This window comes from Furipterus horrens, unplaced genomic scaffold (assembly GCF_987537825.1).
Source record: "Furipterus horrens unplaced genomic scaffold, mFurHor1.1.pri manual_scaffold_10, whole genome shotgun sequence".
NCBI lineage: Eukaryota > Metazoa > Chordata > Mammalia > Chiroptera > Furipteridae > Furipterus > Furipterus horrens.
The window spans coordinates 63,113,718-63,131,313 of NW_028327180.1; the positions used below are offsets into that span (position 1 = coordinate 63,113,718).

At 40.9% G+C, this 17,596-nt stretch overlaps 1 protein-coding gene across 2 annotated transcripts in view; it reads left to right on the forward strand.

Annotated features, from left to right (window-relative positions):
- The window catches only part of FAF2 (Fas associated factor family member 2), a 52,961-nt gene that overhangs the window by 5,605 nt on the left and 29,760 nt on the right, over positions 1-17,596 (forward strand). Inside the window, exons 1-2 of one of the 2 annotated variants that reach the window (XM_090287923.1) lie at positions 2,141-2,256; positions 17,268-17,336. In XM_090287923.1, the coding sequence (XP_090144049.1) occupies positions 17,289-17,336 (48 nt within the window). In that variant the 5' untranslated portion in view covers positions 2,141-2,256; positions 17,268-17,288. Of the gene's footprint in view, positions 1-2,140; positions 2,257-17,267; positions 17,337-17,596 lie in introns of those variants that run through there. The other variant, XM_090287922.1, reaches the window with a different exon arrangement.

Genomic DNA, 17,596 nt, shown 5'->3' on the forward strand with positions numbered 1-17,596 from the left:
AGGAATTGAACTGGCAAACTTTTGGTTCTCAGGCCAGCACTCAGTCCACTGAGCCACACCAGCCAGAGTTGTTGATGTACTTTCTATCCTTTCTTTCTTTAAAAACTTTTTTAAATTTTATTTTATTGATTATGCTATTACAGTTATCCCAATTCTTCCCCTTTTGCCCTCTTTCACCCAGCAACTGCCACTCCCTCAGGCAGTCCTCTCACCATTGTTCATGTCCAGGGATCATGCATATAAATTCTTTGGCTGCTCCTTTTGGTATGCTGTGCTTTACGTCCCCATGGCTATTCTGTAACTACCTGTTTGTACTTCTTAGTCCCTTCACCTTTTCACCCATTCCCCCTTATCCTGCTACACGTCTGGCAACGATCAGAACACTCTGTATACATGAGTCTGTCTCTATTCTTGTTTGCTTAGTTTGTTTTTTAGATTCTGTTATTGATAAGTATTTTTTGCCATTTTATTGTTCATAGTTTTGATCTTTTTCTTAAATAAGTCCCTTTAACATTTCATATAATGAAGGCTTGATGATGATGAACTCCTTTTAGTTTTTTTCTTGTCTGGGAAGCACTTCATCTGCCCTGTTATTCTAAATGATAGCTTTGCTGGGCAGAGCAGTCTTGGCTATAGGTCCCTGCTGTTCATGACTTTGAATATTTCTTGCCAATCCCTTCTAGCCTGTAAAGTTTCTTTTGGGAAATAAGCTGACAGTCTATGGAAACTTCCCTGTAGGTAACTAACTTCTTTTCTCTTGCTGCTTTTAAGATTTTTATCTTTAACCTTTGGCATTTTAATCATGATGTGGGCCTCTTTACATCCATCTTGTTTGGAACTCTGTGCTTCTGGACTTGCATGTCTTATTTCCTTTGTCAAATTAGGGAAGTTTTCTTTCCTTATTTTTTTTTTCAAATAGATTTCCAATTTCTTGCTCTTTCTCTTTTCCTGACACCTCTATGGTGCGAATTTTGGACCTCTTGAAGTTGTCCCAGAGGCTGCTTATGCTATATTCTTTTCTTTATTTTTTTTATTTTTATTCTTTTATCTTTTTGTTGTTTTGATTGGTTGTTCTATTTGCTTTCTTATGTTCCAAGTCATTGATTTGATTCTTGGCTTCATCCACTCTAACGTTTTTCTGTAAACTGTTCTTTTTTTCAATTAGTGTACCCTTCATTTTTGACTGAATCTTTTTTATGCTGTTGAGGTCTTTACTAAGTTCCTTGAGGATCCTTATAACCCGTGTTTTGAACTCTGCGTCTGATAGGTTGCTTATCTCCATTTTGATTAGCTTTTTTTTAAAGACTATTTATTTTTAGAGAGGGGAAAGGAGAGAGAGGGAGAGAAATATCAATGTGTGTTTGCCTCTTGGGCACCCCGAACTGGTGACATGGCCCGCAATCCAGACATGTGCCCTGACTGGGAATCGAACCAGCAACCCTTTGGTTCACAGGCTGGCGCTCAATCCACTAAGCCACACCAGCCAAGGCTGAGTAACACTTTTTCTGGAGTTTTGAACTGTTTCATTTGGGCCATGTTTCTTTGTCTCCTCATTTTGGGCAGCCTTCCTGTGTTTATTTCTGTGTATTAGTAGAGCTGCTTTGACTCCCTGTCTCAGTAGCGTGGCCTAATGTCGTAGGTGTCCTGGAGGGTCCAGTAGCACAACCTCCCCTATCACCCGCACTAGTACTCCAGGTGCACCCTTCCTGTGTAGTTGAGCCTTCGTTGCTGTTGGCAGATCAATGGGAGGGATTTACCCAGGCCAGTCAGCTGCAAGGATCCTTCATGGAGGATCAGCTGTGCCAGGGCAGTGGGGAGGTGCTTCCACTGGGTGTGCTGGCCCTGGGGTTGCCCAGGGCCACCCTGCCTGAGCTATAAAGCAATCTGAGATGGCTGCTGCTAGTGCTGGGCCTGGGGCTCACTGACACCAGCTGTTGCTTGTTCGAGAGGATTTAGGAAGTTGTGTAGCATGAGCCAAGAGCAACCATGCATATGGAAAAGCAGCTTGGGTGGGCCGGTGAGTTGGGTGGGGCAGAGTCTCTGGGGATCTCCAAGACAGGTCAGACAGCTTTAGCCAGGTTGATGGAATGTCAGATGTGGTGCTAGCTTGCTGGCTCTGTTGGGGGAAGGTTTAGAAAAGAGACAATTGCCTCTGCTCACCTTGTTGCCAGACTCTTCAGTTCCTCCCTATATACCACTCGTGCCTTTCAAGCTGCTACCCTGGTGCTGGAGCTCAGAGGGAGTGAGTCTGAGTAGGTGAGTTCATGTGTGGGTTCTTTAAGATAAACTGTTTGGGGCTCCAGCAGTTTTTTCCACTGACTCAATACCCACTGGTTTTTGCAGCCAGAAGTGGTGGGGACTTATCTTCCCGGCACTGGAACCCTGGGCTGGGGGCCTGGTGTGGGGCTGGGACTCCTTGCTCCCGAGACATCCCTCTCAAATTTTTATGCACTATGCGTGGGTGAGAGACCAGCTCATCTGCATCTGCACCCCTCCTACCAGTCTGGATGGATATGATTTCTTTAATTCCGTAGTTGTCAGACTTCCATTCAACTCGATTTCTGATGGTTGTGAGTGATGGTTCTGTATTTAAGTTATAAGTTTGATGTGGTTGTGCAAGGAGGCAAACTGTGTTTACCTATGTTGCCATCTTGATCGAAGTCCTCTGAAATTTTTTGAATTGAGAATATATTGAAAATTTTGTTTTCTTTTTTTTAAATATGCTTTATTGATTATGCTGTTACAGTTGTTCCAATTATTTTTCCCTCTACTCCCCTCCATCCAGTTACCCCTCCCTCCAGATGTCCCCCCCCTTTTAGTCCATGTCCATTGGTTGTGCATATAGTTCTTGACCTCTTCCTGTCTGCTCCATTCCCTCCTACTATGTTTCTTTATTCCTGCATCATCTCCCTCCTTTCTCCCCTTTCCCCCTCCCCACTGACTTCCCCCCAATATGTTCCCCATACCTATAATTCTTTTTCCACTCTCATTGCCTACTTAGTTTGCCTTGTTTCGATTCCCTAGCTTCTGTTGTTGGTGGTTGCAATACAGTTTTCATTTTAATGTTCATAGTTTTGATCCTTCTTCTAAATCAGTCCCTTTAACATCTCATATAACAGTGGTTTGGATCTAATGAACTCCTTCAGTTTTACTTTGTCCTGGAAGCACTTTCTCTGCCCTTTTATTCTGAATGACAGTTTCGCTGAATAGAGTATTCGTGGCTGTAGGTTTTTGATTTTCATTACTTTGAATATTTCTGCCAGTCCCTTCTTGCCTTCAGAGTCTCCTTTGAGAAATCAGCTGATAGTATAATTGGGACCCCTTTGTACATGATTCTCTTCTTCTCTCTTGCTGCTTTTAAGATTCTCTCTTTATCTTTAATTTTTGACATTTTGATTATAATGTGTCTTGATGTGGTTCTCCCTGAGTCCAGTTTTTTTGGAACTTTCTGTGCTTCCTGGACCTGTAAGTCTATTTCCTTCCCCAAGTTAGGGAAGTTCTGCTTCATTATCTTTTCACATAATTTTTCAATTTCTAGTTCTTCACCTTCTGGCAACCCTATAATTTGAATATTCATTTGCTTATAGCTGTCCCAGAGGTTTCTGAGCCTCCTCATATTCCTCACTTTTTGTTTCCTCTTTCTGTACTGGTTGACTGTTTGTTCCTTCCCTATATTCTGATTTGTTTATTTGATCTCTGGATTTTATTTCCTCACCACTTGTCTCCTATGTATTTTTGTTCATTTCAGCAGGAGTAGCCTTCGTTCCTTTCCTGTCTTGATTAAGTCCCGCTGTTAGATCTGTAAGCTGCCTTTTGACTATAGCTCTGAACTGAGCTTCGGAAAGGTTTTCTATTTGTTCATTGCTTAGGTCCCGTATTTGCTGTTTGGTGAGCTGCATCACTGGGATCTCAATCACGATTGTGTCATTCTGACAGTTTGTGTTTACCTTTGCTTCCTGAGTGGGGCTGTCACACCTCCTACGCTATAGGAGGCAGAACCCGGTACACTTGTCATTGCCTGGCAACCCTTTTCATCTCACTGTGGCGCTTTGTGTGGGGGCAGGGATCCAAGATGGATTCCTGCCATTACTCTCCGCTGAGAGACTGGGATCCTCTTCCTCCGTCCCTGCGCCCTCTGGGCCTCACAGTCCCAGGCAGTGGGGGGTCTGCCTTCCTAAGCGTTGGAATCGCGAGCTGACTGGTCTCAACTGCTGCTGGGAGTGCTCCCCTGGCGTTTCCCACAGTCCCCGCCGCTGTCCCCGCTGCTGCCACCCACAGCACAGCCCTACCTCTCCGGTCCGATTTTGCCCCTCCTCCCCATCTGGAGGAGCACCACTGGTTTATAACTTCATACATTGGACTTCCATGTAATTTTATTTTCTGGAACCTCTGTTTGTTTTTAGTTTTGAGGTAGTTGTAGTCCTTCTTAGTTGTGGAGGGAAACAGCGTGTCAGTCTAAGCCTCCATTTTGGCCGAAAGTCCCGAAAACTTTGTTTTCTAATGTGAATTAATCAAATAACAACACAATATGGTGTGGTAGAGAAGGAGACAGCCTGGACTTTGGAGGTAGTATTCTAGGTTTCAGTGTCCATTATACCACTCATTATTCTAGACAGAGACATTCTTAGACAAAGTAGAAAACCTCTTGATTCCTTGGCTTTCTTTGTGGTGAAAATGAAGGCTTTATGGCTTACAGCAGCTATTACATAATAATGGTTGTTTAATGAACAGAAGCTGATAGTATTATATTGGTAAGTCTAGGAATTAAATGTGACTAGTTAAGATCTGAGTGTAAGAGTTTTAGTTACAAATCAGATCCTAGGTGTGACCCCTTGGCTTCCTGAAGGGACTTGAGATTTCATTTCTCTGCTAGTCCAGAGAGGGGGTGCTGCCTATTGCATAAAGCAGGCTACCTGCGTGGTGGGAAGGAGCAAGAAAAGATCCCTGGTTTTGCCAACTTTCTCTCTGGGAATAACTGAAAACAAGTTACAATATGCATTCTCAACAAGCTGGAGTCAACAAACCAGGTGGAACTTAGAGATTACTTAGATTTCAACTGATATTTCACAGCAAACTTCTACCGTGTTAGTGTAAATAGATGAGATGTGGAAGGAGAAACACTCCTTAGGAAAGCAGTTTAGTAATCACTTGAGTTATCACTTGAGCAGTTTAGTAATCACTTGAGTGAGTTACTCACTCTAAAGAGTTGAGTGAGACATCTGGTTTAAACATTATATCATTTATCATTTGTGACACCTTCCTTGAATCATACTCTAGCAACAGATCAATGGCAGGTGGCCAAATGGTGTGATATCCTCTGGTCATCTAACTTGGCAGAGGAGGCAATCAGACCAAGACTGGGGAGGGTATAGATAAGGTCATACATTTCTGCATTTCTCCCCTGTACATTTCACTAGTTAGAGATTGACTAGGATTCAGGCTGTTTTTTTGCCCTTAAGATAACTACTGCCCTTCTGCTAATGCTAGCAGTTACACTTTTGTGTTCATTGCTATAACTAAAGGCAGTATTATCCTAACCTCTCGGGAGAGCAGTTCATGGAAGATGAGTTAGCTCTGAGGGGAGAAGGAGGAGGGGAAGGATTATCTTAGAGCAAGTGATATTTCTCAGTACGACAGACCTGGATGGATGTGCCCAACAAGAGATTCACTAGTCTTGAGAGATTAGAGGAAGGAGGAGGTGCCGAAGTTCACCTTTCTGTCCATTGCAGCTATTTTGTGTAGTGCGATCTCAAGTGACCTCAGTGTCAGTAGACCTGAATGTAAAGGAGAGTTCCGAAGATCAAGCCAGATAAGAAAGATGGCAGTTTTAGCTAACCTTTATTGAGCACTTCCTGTGTGTTTCTGAACTGGTGTGGGGTCTTCCACAAAATTCTTTTTAAAGAGTTGCGATATTCTCCATTAATAATGGGTATCGTAGCATGTTCTCAGGATTGTTGGGGAAAAGGTGGTGAAGACAGCCAGCATAGTTCCTGACACAAAATAGGAATAAGGGCGTGATAATGAGAAGAACAGTGCTTAAAAACTAGAGTGTTAAAGAAACAAACATTTGTTCATTGGTGTGAGGTAGGACTCATTCATTTATTCAAACATTTTTTTAAAGATTTTATTTATGTAATTTTAGAGAGAGAAGGAGGGAGGGAGAAAGAAAGGGAGCGAAACATCAATGTGTGGTTGCCTCTCACGCGTCCCCAACTGGGGACCCAGCCCATAACCGAGGCATGTGCCCTGACTGGGAATCGAACCAGTGACCCTTTGGTTTGCAGGCCAGTGCTCTTATTGACTGAACCACATCGGCAGGGCAAACATTTTTCTATGGTATGCTAAGGCACTGCACTGGGTCTTGGGGATATAGAGATAAATGGGTCTCTCCTCAGAAGAAATGCCCTTTTAAAAGAGAATTAGCCCTGGCTGGTTAATATGTTATTGCTGAGGGAAAATTGGTAACAGAGCTAATGCAGTATCTCCAGCCAAAACTGCAATCTTCCTCTTGAACAAAACTGGCATTGCAAAACTCATTGGCACTGAGGTGGGAGTGGATATTGAGACATAATTCAACTTCTGAGTCACATTGAAACCAGCCCTATCCAGTATAAATTAGAATAGTCTTTTGAAGTACATTTTCTCAATGTGTATCAAGAACCAACTTATTGGCTCATAATTTTAAGTGGATCCTGAGTAGGAAAAATCCTAAATACAGAGAAATTTTATAAACAGAAATGTTCATCAAAGTGACATTTCAGTATGGGAAAATCAGAAGCAATTGTAACATATATAAATTGTTTTAGCCAATTGGAATATTATATAACCAGTAAGATGCTTATAAAGAACCAGTGTATAAGGGAATACTTGATATACTAAGAATGCTCAAAACTGTACATGTCCAGGAGAGAGGAGTCTCAGAAAAAATAAAGAAAGCTCCCCAAACTTTGACTCTGTAGTGATGTGGAGAGATGGGTTCCCAAGCTAGGACAGAAAACACCAGGAGAGTCCCACAAAGGCCTTGTCACAAACATAAAAAAGCAAAGGTAAATGGACCTGTAAGTCTTATTTCCTTCCCCAAGTTAGGGAAGTTCTGCTTTATTATCTCTTCACATAATTTTTCAATTTCTAGTTCTTCTTTACCTTCTGGCAGCCCTGTGATTCAGATGTTGGCCTGCTTATATCTGTCCGATAAGTTTCTGAGCCTCTCCTTATTTTCCTCAATTCTTGTTTCCTCTTTCTGCACTGGTTGACTGTTTGTTCCTTCTATATGTTCCGATTTGTTGATTTGATCTCTGATTTTCTTTCCCTCACCACAAGTTTCGTATGTGTTTTTGTTCATTTCAGGAGGACTAGCCTTCATTCCTTCCCGGTCTTGTTTAAGATCTGCTGTTAGGTCTGTAAGCATTTTTATAACCAAAGCTCTGAACTGAGCCTCAGAAAGATTTCCTATCTGCTGCTTTGTTAGATTAGATATTTGCTGTCTGGTCAGCTGTGTCACTGGGATCTCTATCATGGTCTGTGCCATTCTGACCATTTTGTGTTTACCTTTGCTTTCTGGGCAGGGCTGTCACACCTCCTATGCTATGGCGTGCAGAGCCCCATGTACTCGTCACAGTTGGGCTACCCGTCTTACCACGCTGTGGCATTTTCTGCGGGGGGGCGGGGTGTCCAAGATGGTTTCCTGCCGTTCACTCTCCGCAAAGAGACCAGGAGCCTACTCCTCCGTCCTCACCCACTCCGGGCCTCACAGTCCAAGGCAATGGGGGTCTGCCTTCCCTGGCTTTGGAATTGCAAGGTCTGGTCTGCAGCTAGGGGTTCTCCCCAGGCGCTTCTTGCCTCCCCCTAAATATGGGGGTGTCTGCTTATCACTGTCCTGCCTCGGTTGCTCCTGCTGCCGCTGCCAGCACAGCTTAAACTCTGCTCCCCTGCTTCGCCTCTCCTACCCTCTGGACGAGCACCACTTCTTCACAACTTCATACGCTGGACTTCCATTTATTTTCTGGAACTTCTGGTTATTGCTGGTTTTGCGGTAGTTGTATTCCTTCTTAGTTGTGGAGGGAGACGGAGTGTGTCAGTCTAGGCCAGAAGTCTCCTGTGTTTGTTTGCTTCTGTGTCCCAGGGAGAGCTGTTGCTCCTACTACGATGTAAGGGACGGAGCCTTAGGGATTCATCAGTAACGGGCGACCTGTTTCACCATGTTGTGGCACTGTCTGGATGAGTATTTGTTCTTTATAATTTGTTTGCTGGACTTCCATGTAGTTTGATTTTCTGGAACTTCTGGTTGTTTCTAGATTTGAGATAGTTGTATTCCTTCTTAGTTGTGGATGGAGACGCAGCATGTCTGTCTACCCCTCCATCTTGGCTGGAAGTCTGGAAAGAAGGTTTAATCCATACCCTAAATCCTTTTCTTGGAGTGTGGTGAGCGAGAAGGAAATACACTAAAATGTAAACCAGTTGGATTGGATAGGCCAAAAAGTCCATTTAATTTTTTCCATAAAATAAAAGACACATTTTCATTCTCACCATTAACTTTATTGATATGGGTATTTTGAGTACGTCAATAATCTATAACATTGATTGTTTTCAATTAATGTCTTGATTTGATCTCTCTCAACTTCAACTGGTCTACATGACTGCAGCATTGTCCAGCGAGAAATCTCTAGCATGAAACCTCGCAAACCTCTTTTGACACCTTCAACCAGTCACAGCATCTTTTCCACACACTGCACAAATCTTTTTTTGCGTTTCTGTTGTGTTTTTACCTTTCCTGAAATAATAAAGCTTAATGTGCTGAAAATGTGTATTTTCTTCCATCAATATTAAAGTGGCTGCACAAAAATTTACCAATTTTGGTAAGTTTATTTTAGTGCATGCTGATATGGACAGCTATCATAATACAATCTTAACAAAATTGTTTCGAATGAAGTTCAAGACAACTAAGCTTAGAAAAAAACCAAATGAAAATTTTGGCCAATCAGTAGTGTTTGGGACCACAGGGAAACCTCCCCTTTCCCCAGTCTTTCTGTTATATGTAAACTTTCTTTATCTAACTTATACTAGGTTTAAAAACAGAAAACGTAAAAATTTAAGAAAACCTAAGTAGACAGCCCTATCAAATTGAATGAGTGCAGCTCTTTTGAGACAGTGCCAAACGAGTTAAGTATGTTTTTCATTTGACCCTTTGATGAATCACTGGACATCCTGCTGGCTGGCATCAAGGTCAGGGAGCCCATTCCCACTCGTGCACACACACACACACACACACACACAATCTTTTAAAATCCTTTCTTTTACCAGAAATAAAATTTTCTCACGGAGATAAGCAAAATTATTTCAACAGTTTTTCTCATCCCATTTGCTTAAGCCCATGAGTCCATCATCATATTTCTCTTCCGCCCCCACATATTTAATTTGTCATCTGGTCCTGTTGACTCTCCTTTTAGAGTACACCCCAGATCTATCCTCGCCTTTCCCTTCCTCCCTGCTATCATCCTTCTCTACCACCATTCTCTTTCCCTTGCACTTCTGTGTAGTTCCCTTGCTCATGTCTTCCTCTCTTTCCTGCTAATTCTTCACACAGCAGCCACACTGACTTTTTAAAAAATCTCATCATGACATCTGTAATAGTGTCAAGGATAAAAATAAAGTAAAAACATAGGTAAAATAAAGTAAAACTGAAATGTGCACCAAAAAAAAAAAAAAAAAGTGCCATGATTGTGACACTTATGCTGAACTTAGAATTAAGGCTCTGGGTTAGTGAGTCTCAGTCCTGCCTGTACATTAGAGTATCTGGAAGCTCCCCATCCCCTAGGAGAAAATGACCTATGCCTACCCTGCATATTCAGAGAATTTGATTAAATTTCTTAGGGTGAGGGTCTAGACAGCTGTAGATTCCCTTCAGGTGGTTCTGATACACAATTAAGGTTGACAAACACTGTCCTCAGTAGACGTTTTCTTCCTTGCCTGCTGCTCAGCCTCATCGGTCAACTTGCCAAGCTTGTTCTCTCTCAGAAGTAGCTCCCCTCCCTCAAAGTTGTTTTTTTTTGTTTGTTTGTTTTTGTTTTTTTAAGATTTTATTTATTTGTTTTTAGAGAGAGGGGAAGTGAGGGGGAAAGAGAGGGAGAGAAACATCAATGTGTGGTTGCCTCTCCCATGTCCCCAACTGGGGACCTGGCCTGCAACCCAGGCATGTGCCCTGACTAGGAATTGAACTGGTGACCTTTTGGTTCGAGGCTGGGGCTCAATCCATCAAGCCACCCCAGCCAGGGCTTTTTTTTTTTTTTTTTTTGAGCAGCAAAGGGAGGCATTTTTTCACGAGTGCAGAGTTGGGTGCACAGCCAGCCAGGGCATGGGCTCACAAAGTAGACAAAGAAACCTGGTTTCTTCCCTCGAAGTTTTGTTTTCACTTTTTACGTAAACTTGTTATTTTAGAATAGATTCAGATTTACAGAAAAGTTATAAAAACAGTACACAGACTTCTCATAGACCCTGCACTCTGTTTCCTATTGACATATTACATTATTAGTTTGGTGCATTTGTCACAGTTAGTGAACCGGTATTACATTATTATTAACTAAAATTCATACTTTATTCAGATTTCCTTTGTGTTTACCTAGTGTCCTTTCTGTTCCAGGACACCAGATTGCTCTTTAGTTAGTCAAGTCTCCTTAGGCCTCCAGGTTATGACAGTTTCTTAGACCTTCTTTCCGAAGACCTCGATTCAGGAGAACAGGCCAGGGGTTTGTAGCATGCCCCTCAGCTGGGATTTGTGTAATGCTTTTCTCATGATTAGGCTGGGGTTACGGTTTTTGGGGAAGAGGACCTCAGAGGTAAATGCTTTTACATCTTATCGAAGAAGGGTACCTACCATCAGCATGATTTGTCACTGTTAATGTTGACTTGGGTCACTTGGCTGAGGTGTTTGTTAGGTCTCTGCACTATGAAGTTATATCACTATGGACCCATGGATGTTTGTTTTGTACTTTGGATTATTATTACTACCCTATTACTGTGGGGGTTTTTGAGCATTTTCTTACTTTTTGGCACTACAGGCTTCTCCACTCTCATCTTGTATAGTTCCTGCCCTCGTGCTACTTCTCCCAGGAACCTGGCTGCTTTTTTTTGGACAATGATATTAAAAACTGAGATCTAGGAATTATACAGGTTTGCTATGGGGTGCATGTTGTTTTATAAGCCCTCTCAAACAACAGAGCAAGGACAGAGGTGTTCATATACTAAGCTCACTAGTTTTGTATGTAACCTTTTATATTAAGCTAAACGTATTAATTCAGATGTCTCCAGCCCTAATCCATTATTACATGGATTGTTCTAGCCTTCTCCCCTTGGTTATCTGTAACTTCCCACAGTGAGAAAACTGGCCCCCACTATCTGTTTAATTGTTCAATTCTAGTAAATAGATAGATATTTACAGTGGCTTGCAAATTAGCACATGGGAAACAAATTTACAACTAGAGAACCGTGCTTATGTGGAGGTCCTTTGGCTTATAGTCTTAGCAACTCCACTCATTTCCAAAGTTTCTTGAGTCAGCAACCCCCCCTTTCCCCCGGGCCTTCAGTGAGTTTCTTTCTTGTGTTTGTAATATAATTAGTCTTTTGTAACAGCCTGCCTGGGGTCATATGAGTTCCCAAATGCTTTTTTTAATTTATGTACTTTAAAGTTCACTCTGCTCTCAGGTTCTGTGGGTTTTAACAAATGAATGGTGTTATATATCCATTTGCCTAGAGTCTTTGCATTTTTGTCCTGTCTAAAATATTCTTCCTGTATATTTTCCTGTGGCTGGACTCTTGTCTTTCATCAGCTAGATTTCTGCTGAAATGTTTTCTCCTTGGAGAGGCCTTCCTTGGGGCCCTGATCCAAAGGAATTTCTTAGCCTAAAATTTTGTTCATTTATTTGCTCCTGGGTGTGTGGTTTATTTTGGTCAGTCTCTCTCTAGTAGGATACAAACTTAATGAGAGCAGGGATTATATCTGTATCCTGGATATGTAGAATACTGGGTCAATGAATATTTGTTGATATATTTCTAGTGCATATTTTTAATAGTCCTTGGCCATGACTAAAAGCAGCCTTGTCCATTTGGGCTTCCAGCTCACCCTGATTCACTGCTTACAGCAGGGTTTTGCTTTCAAATTCAGGTAAGTATCTCAGTATATTGAAGATGTGCAGTTATCCTGATCTCTCCTACAATGTCTACAACTATTATTATTATTATTATTATTATTATTATTTGTAAAATAAGTGACTTATAATCTCTGGTCCTACTTAAAATTGTACAATACCATGGATTTCCCAGCCTGGTTGTACATTAAAATTAGCTGTGAAGCTTAAAATCAAAACAAAACACTAATTCCCCAGCTCCATCCCTGACTTACTGATTTCCAGGAAGATTGTGTAAACTTGTAATGTTTTTCATTTTTATTACATTTATTGGGCTGATTGATTAATAAATTTATATAGGTTTTCAGGTAGACAACTCTGTAATGCATCCTCTGTATATTGCATTGTGTGTTCACCACCCAAAGGCAATTCTTCCTTCACCATGTATTTGATTCACTTCACCCTTTACCACCCTACTCCCCTGCTTCCCTCTGGTAACCAACATACTGTTGTCTGTGTCTATCAGGTGTTTTTTTTTTTTTTAATAAACTTTTAAAAAAGATTTATATTTATTTTTAGAGAAGGGGAAGGGAGGGAGAAAGGGAGGGATAGAAACATCAATGTGTGGTTGCCTCTTGTGCGCTTGCAACTGGGGAGCTGGTACGCAACCCAGGCATGTGCCCTGACTGGGAATCGAACTGGCTACACTTCGGTTAGCAGGCTGGCGCTCAATCCACTGAGCCACATTAGGTTGGGCTCTGTCTATCAGTGTTTGTTTGTCTTGTTTGTTCATTTGCTACTTTTAGTTTTATATCCCACATATGGGTGAAGTCCTATGATTCTTGACTTTTTCTTTCTGGCTTATTTGGCTTAGCATGATGATCTCAAGATCCATCTATGTTGTCTCAAATGGCAGCATAGTGCTGAGTGGGATTCCATTGTGTGTGTGTGTGTGTGTGTGTGTGTACACACACACACACACCATATCTTTATCCAACCATTTTCAAAGGACACTATGGTTGTTTCAATGTCTTGGCCACTGTGAATAATGCTGCAGTGAACATATGGGTGCATATATCTTTGCAAATAAGTTGTTTTCAAATTTTGGGGGTAGATATCCAGAAGAGGGGTTGCTGGGTCATATGTTAACTGTTAATTATGGTAATTCTTAATTTTTTTGAGGAACCTCCATAGTGGCTGTACCAGTTTATATTCCCACCAGTAGTGAATGAGGGTTAATTTTAATTTATCTCAACAGCCTCTCCAACACTTGTTATTACCTCTTTTGTTGATAATAGTCATTCTAACAGGTGTGAGATGGTATCTCATTGTAGTTTTGATTTACGTTTCTCTGATAGCTAGTAAAATTGAGCATCTTTTCATATATCTGTTGGCCATTTGTATGTTTTCTTGGGAATAGTGTCTCTTCAGGTCCCCTGCCCATTTTTTAATTGGATTGTTTGGGGGGTTTTGTTGTTGAGGTGTATGAGTTCTTTATATATTTTGGATATTAACTCCTTATTGGAGGTATTGTTTGCAAACATTTTCTTCCATGAGGTTGGTTGCCTTTTTGTTTTGCTAACGGCTCTTTATTTGTCCGCGCCCCCCCCCCCCCCCAAGCTTTTTAGTTTGATATAGATCCATTCATTTATTTTTGCTTTTACTTCACTTGCCTTTAAGGTCAAATCCACAAAATCCTCTCTAAGATCAAGGTCTATAAGTTTAGTACTTATGTTTTCTTCTTACCAATTTTATTATTTCAGGTCTTATATTTAGGTCTTTGATCCATTTTGAGTTATTTTTCGTATATGGTGACAAATAGCAATCTAGTTTCATTTTTTTGCATGTGGCTTTCCAATTTTCCCAGCATCATTTATTGAAGAGGCTTTTTCCCCCATTGCATCTTTTTGGCTCCTTTGTCAAAAATTATTTGCCCATATACATGTGGGTTTATTTCTGGGTTCTCAGTTCTGTTCCATTGGTCTATGTGTGTGTTTTTCTGCCAATACCATGTTGTTTTGATTATTGATGCTTTGTAGCATAATTTGAAGTCAGGGAGTGTGATAGCTCTGTCTTCGTTCTGTTTTCTCAGGATTGCTTTGGCTATTAGCAGAGAGAGAGTGAGAGAGAGAGAGAGAGAGAGAGAGAGAGAGAGAGAGAGAGAGAGAGAGAGAGAGGGAGAGAGAGTGTGTGTGTGTGTGTGTGTGTGTGTGTGTGTGTGTGTGAAATTTGTTTTTAAGAACCAGCTTAGCATTAGTCATGGTATTAAATACAATGAGATTTGGTGAGAATGCCTTGAGGATTTCAGTTTATAGCTACAACATTTGAGGCTTGTACAGAAAAGTATATTTAACTTGGACTAACTTTTTGTGCAACTTTTTAAGCCCTTACTGTGTGCCAGGTTCTGGGGAGCATTATGTGGACAAGGCACAGACACTGCTCTCCAGGAGCCTGTGTCCTCTGTCTGGGAAGGCAGCAGAATGAGGCTAACAATCTTAGTAGAAGGTAGAAAATAATAGGTGCATAAGAAAGGTAGAAAACGATTTTGGTATTTAAAGACAGAATGCTTATTCACACTCTGAGAAGGTAAAAGTAGAGTCCAGTTCTTAAAGAGTGTTCAGACATCCAGTCCTCTGCAGTGGGCTGAAAGGAAATGGAAGTTAGGGGGAGCCCATTGCAAGCCAGAGGCAACAACCAAACTAGTAAGAGGCCTGGACTGTCAGAGCTAGCAAAGCTAGTGGTTCTCTTAACAGAGCTTGAGGGTTCTTTTTTTTTTTAAAGATTTTATTTATTTATTTTTAGAGAGAAGGGAAGAAAGAGAGAGAAACATCAATGTGTGGCTGCCTTTTGCACAGCCCCAGCTGGCAACCTGGCCCACAACCCAGGCATATGCCCTGACTGGGAATCAAACGGGCAACCTTCCGGTTCACAGGCTGACATTCAGTCCACTGAGCCACACCAGCCATGGCTTGAGGGTTCTTAACAGAACTTTGCAATTTCAGTATGAAATTTTTATAACATTTTAAACAACAACAAAAAATTATTAGCCAAGTTTATTAGCTCTGGTGTGATTTTAAAAAATAAACAATTGCATACCTAAGGAATTGAAACCTCAGTTTTTTGTTTTATTCTTTTAAGCTCTGGAAAGGATATCCAGTCCAAATTAAATTCCTCACGTTGCATGTAAGGGAAGCTAAAATCCAGAGGTTAACATGTCTGGTCCATGGTCACAGGCAAAAACCTCAGTCTACTGACTCCTCGGTGCATGTTGAAATCTTGTCAAGTTGAGATCAATTTCTTTCTCCTGTTGCTTCCTGGTTGTTAAGAGGAATTCTTGAGGATGGAGACTATTAGAGTATTCATCTCTAAGTCACTTGGACTCTAAGGAATAGACAATAGCAATAGACCTTGAAGGGAGGCAAGGATTTAGCTCTATGGAAATTCTGGTCATTTAGACATCAGCGTGAACTGTTAGATTGGACATCTAAAGGGAACTAGTGAGAAAATACATAATCTAGAAAGCTAGATTGGGACCACATTGTAGGAACACTTGAATGTCAACCTAAGGATTTTGGAATTTATTATTCATTCAACTGAGAAGTTTTGGGCAGAGGACTTGCACACACAAAAAAAAAACAAATAGGAGGAAGAGTTAGAAGGATGAAGAGAAATTAATTATTTTGACAATTCACTTGAGGTCTTACAAAAGTTGGATTAAAGATGCTGGCTTGTGCTGGCTGGTGTGGCTCAGTGGATTGAGTACCAGCCTATGAACTGAAAGGTCGCCGGTTTGATTCCCAGTCAGGGCACATGCCTGGGTTGCGGGCCAGGTCCCCAGTTGGGGGCGTGCGAGAGGCAACTTATAGATGTATGTCTTGCTCGTTGATCTTTTCCTCTCTTTCTCCTTTCTCCTCTTTCTAAAAATAAATAAATAAAAATTTTAGCCCTGGCTGGTGTGGCCCAGTGGATTGAGCGTCGGCCTGCGAACCAAGTGTCGCTGGTCCAATTCCCAGTCAGGGCACATGCCTAGGTTGCACGCCAGGTCCCCAGTTGGGGGCATGTGAGAGGCAACAACACATTTATGTTTCTCTCCATCTCTTTCTCCTTTTCCCTCTCTCTAAAAACAAATAAAATAAAATAATTATTTTTTAAAATTTTGTTTAAAAGATTGTGGCTGTGGGAATGAAAATGAGGTTACAGATGTACTGCAGAAAACTGTCCCAACTTGATAACTGAGGAAGTGTGGAGTTCAAGGGATAGAACTCAAAAGATGAGGCTGAGATTCCACATGTCATCCTAGCCTATATATTTGGGAGGGTGGTTGTGTGTTACCACACATAGTGGTTTTAATGATACATGTGAGGTACTGATGCCACATTTGGTGGAAATATTGAATAGGCTACTGGAAAAGTGCTTCTAAACTTCAGAAAAGACGGTGGGTCCAGGCATTAAGTTAGGAGTCATCTGAGCAGAAAGGGTGGTTAAAGGCTGAGGATTAAATGAGATTGCCAGGGAGAGGGGTATATGGAGCCAAAAACCAAGGACACAACCTTAGAGAACTTTCTATGACTGGGATGCAGGAAGAGGAGGAGCCAGAGAAGGAACTTTGGTCAGAGACAAAGGGAAACCTGAGAACAGTCCAAGGAGAAGGAAGTGGAGAAAATACTTATTGTAGGAAAACATCTGAATTATTCTTTCTAATAAAAAGTTGTATGCAGTTTGTATTGTAAGCTAAATTATATTCTAGTAGGTAAAACAATGCAAGTTAATTCAAGTCACTCTTATTTTGCAGGAAGCCTGCATTATATGATTATGTATTATAAACCCAATAGGTGCTTAGCATTGAAGGATATTTTGCTGGACCTGAGGTTAAAGAAATTAATTTTTTTAATATGAATTTGAGAGGAGAATATTAATTTTAATATGTTTTGAAAGACAAGGAATTTTCATTTTTTTTGTTATGTGGATGTAATCTCTTGAAATTGAATGGATAAATTCTGAATAGTGAAGTTTTACCACACTTCACCAGCTACACTTTTCAGTGTCTTTTTCTTAGACATTTTCATAAGTATTCTATTAGGGAGAAAAATATCTACAAATGTACTGTTGGTTTTTCCCTCAGTAACTTTTTGTTTTTATCCTTTTCAGGATCTGACTGGCATAGAATCTATGGATCAATGTCGTCATACCTTGGAACAGCATAACTGGAACATAGAGGTAAAACAGGATTTATTCTGAGCTAATTTCTTTTTCCATGGTCTGATAATAATTCAAAGACATGTATTTTTCCACAGCAGGAATCTTTTCTCTTAGTAGATTTGTTTTTCAAATGTACATCCCTTTAAGTCTTTAAAAATGAATATGTGGAAAAGGTGAAGGTTTATGATAAAAATCTATACAATAAAATCATAGAAAAGATAGTGACCAGATTCCTCACTGTAGTGCCTCTGTGTGTGGGTTTTTTTGTTTGTTTCTTT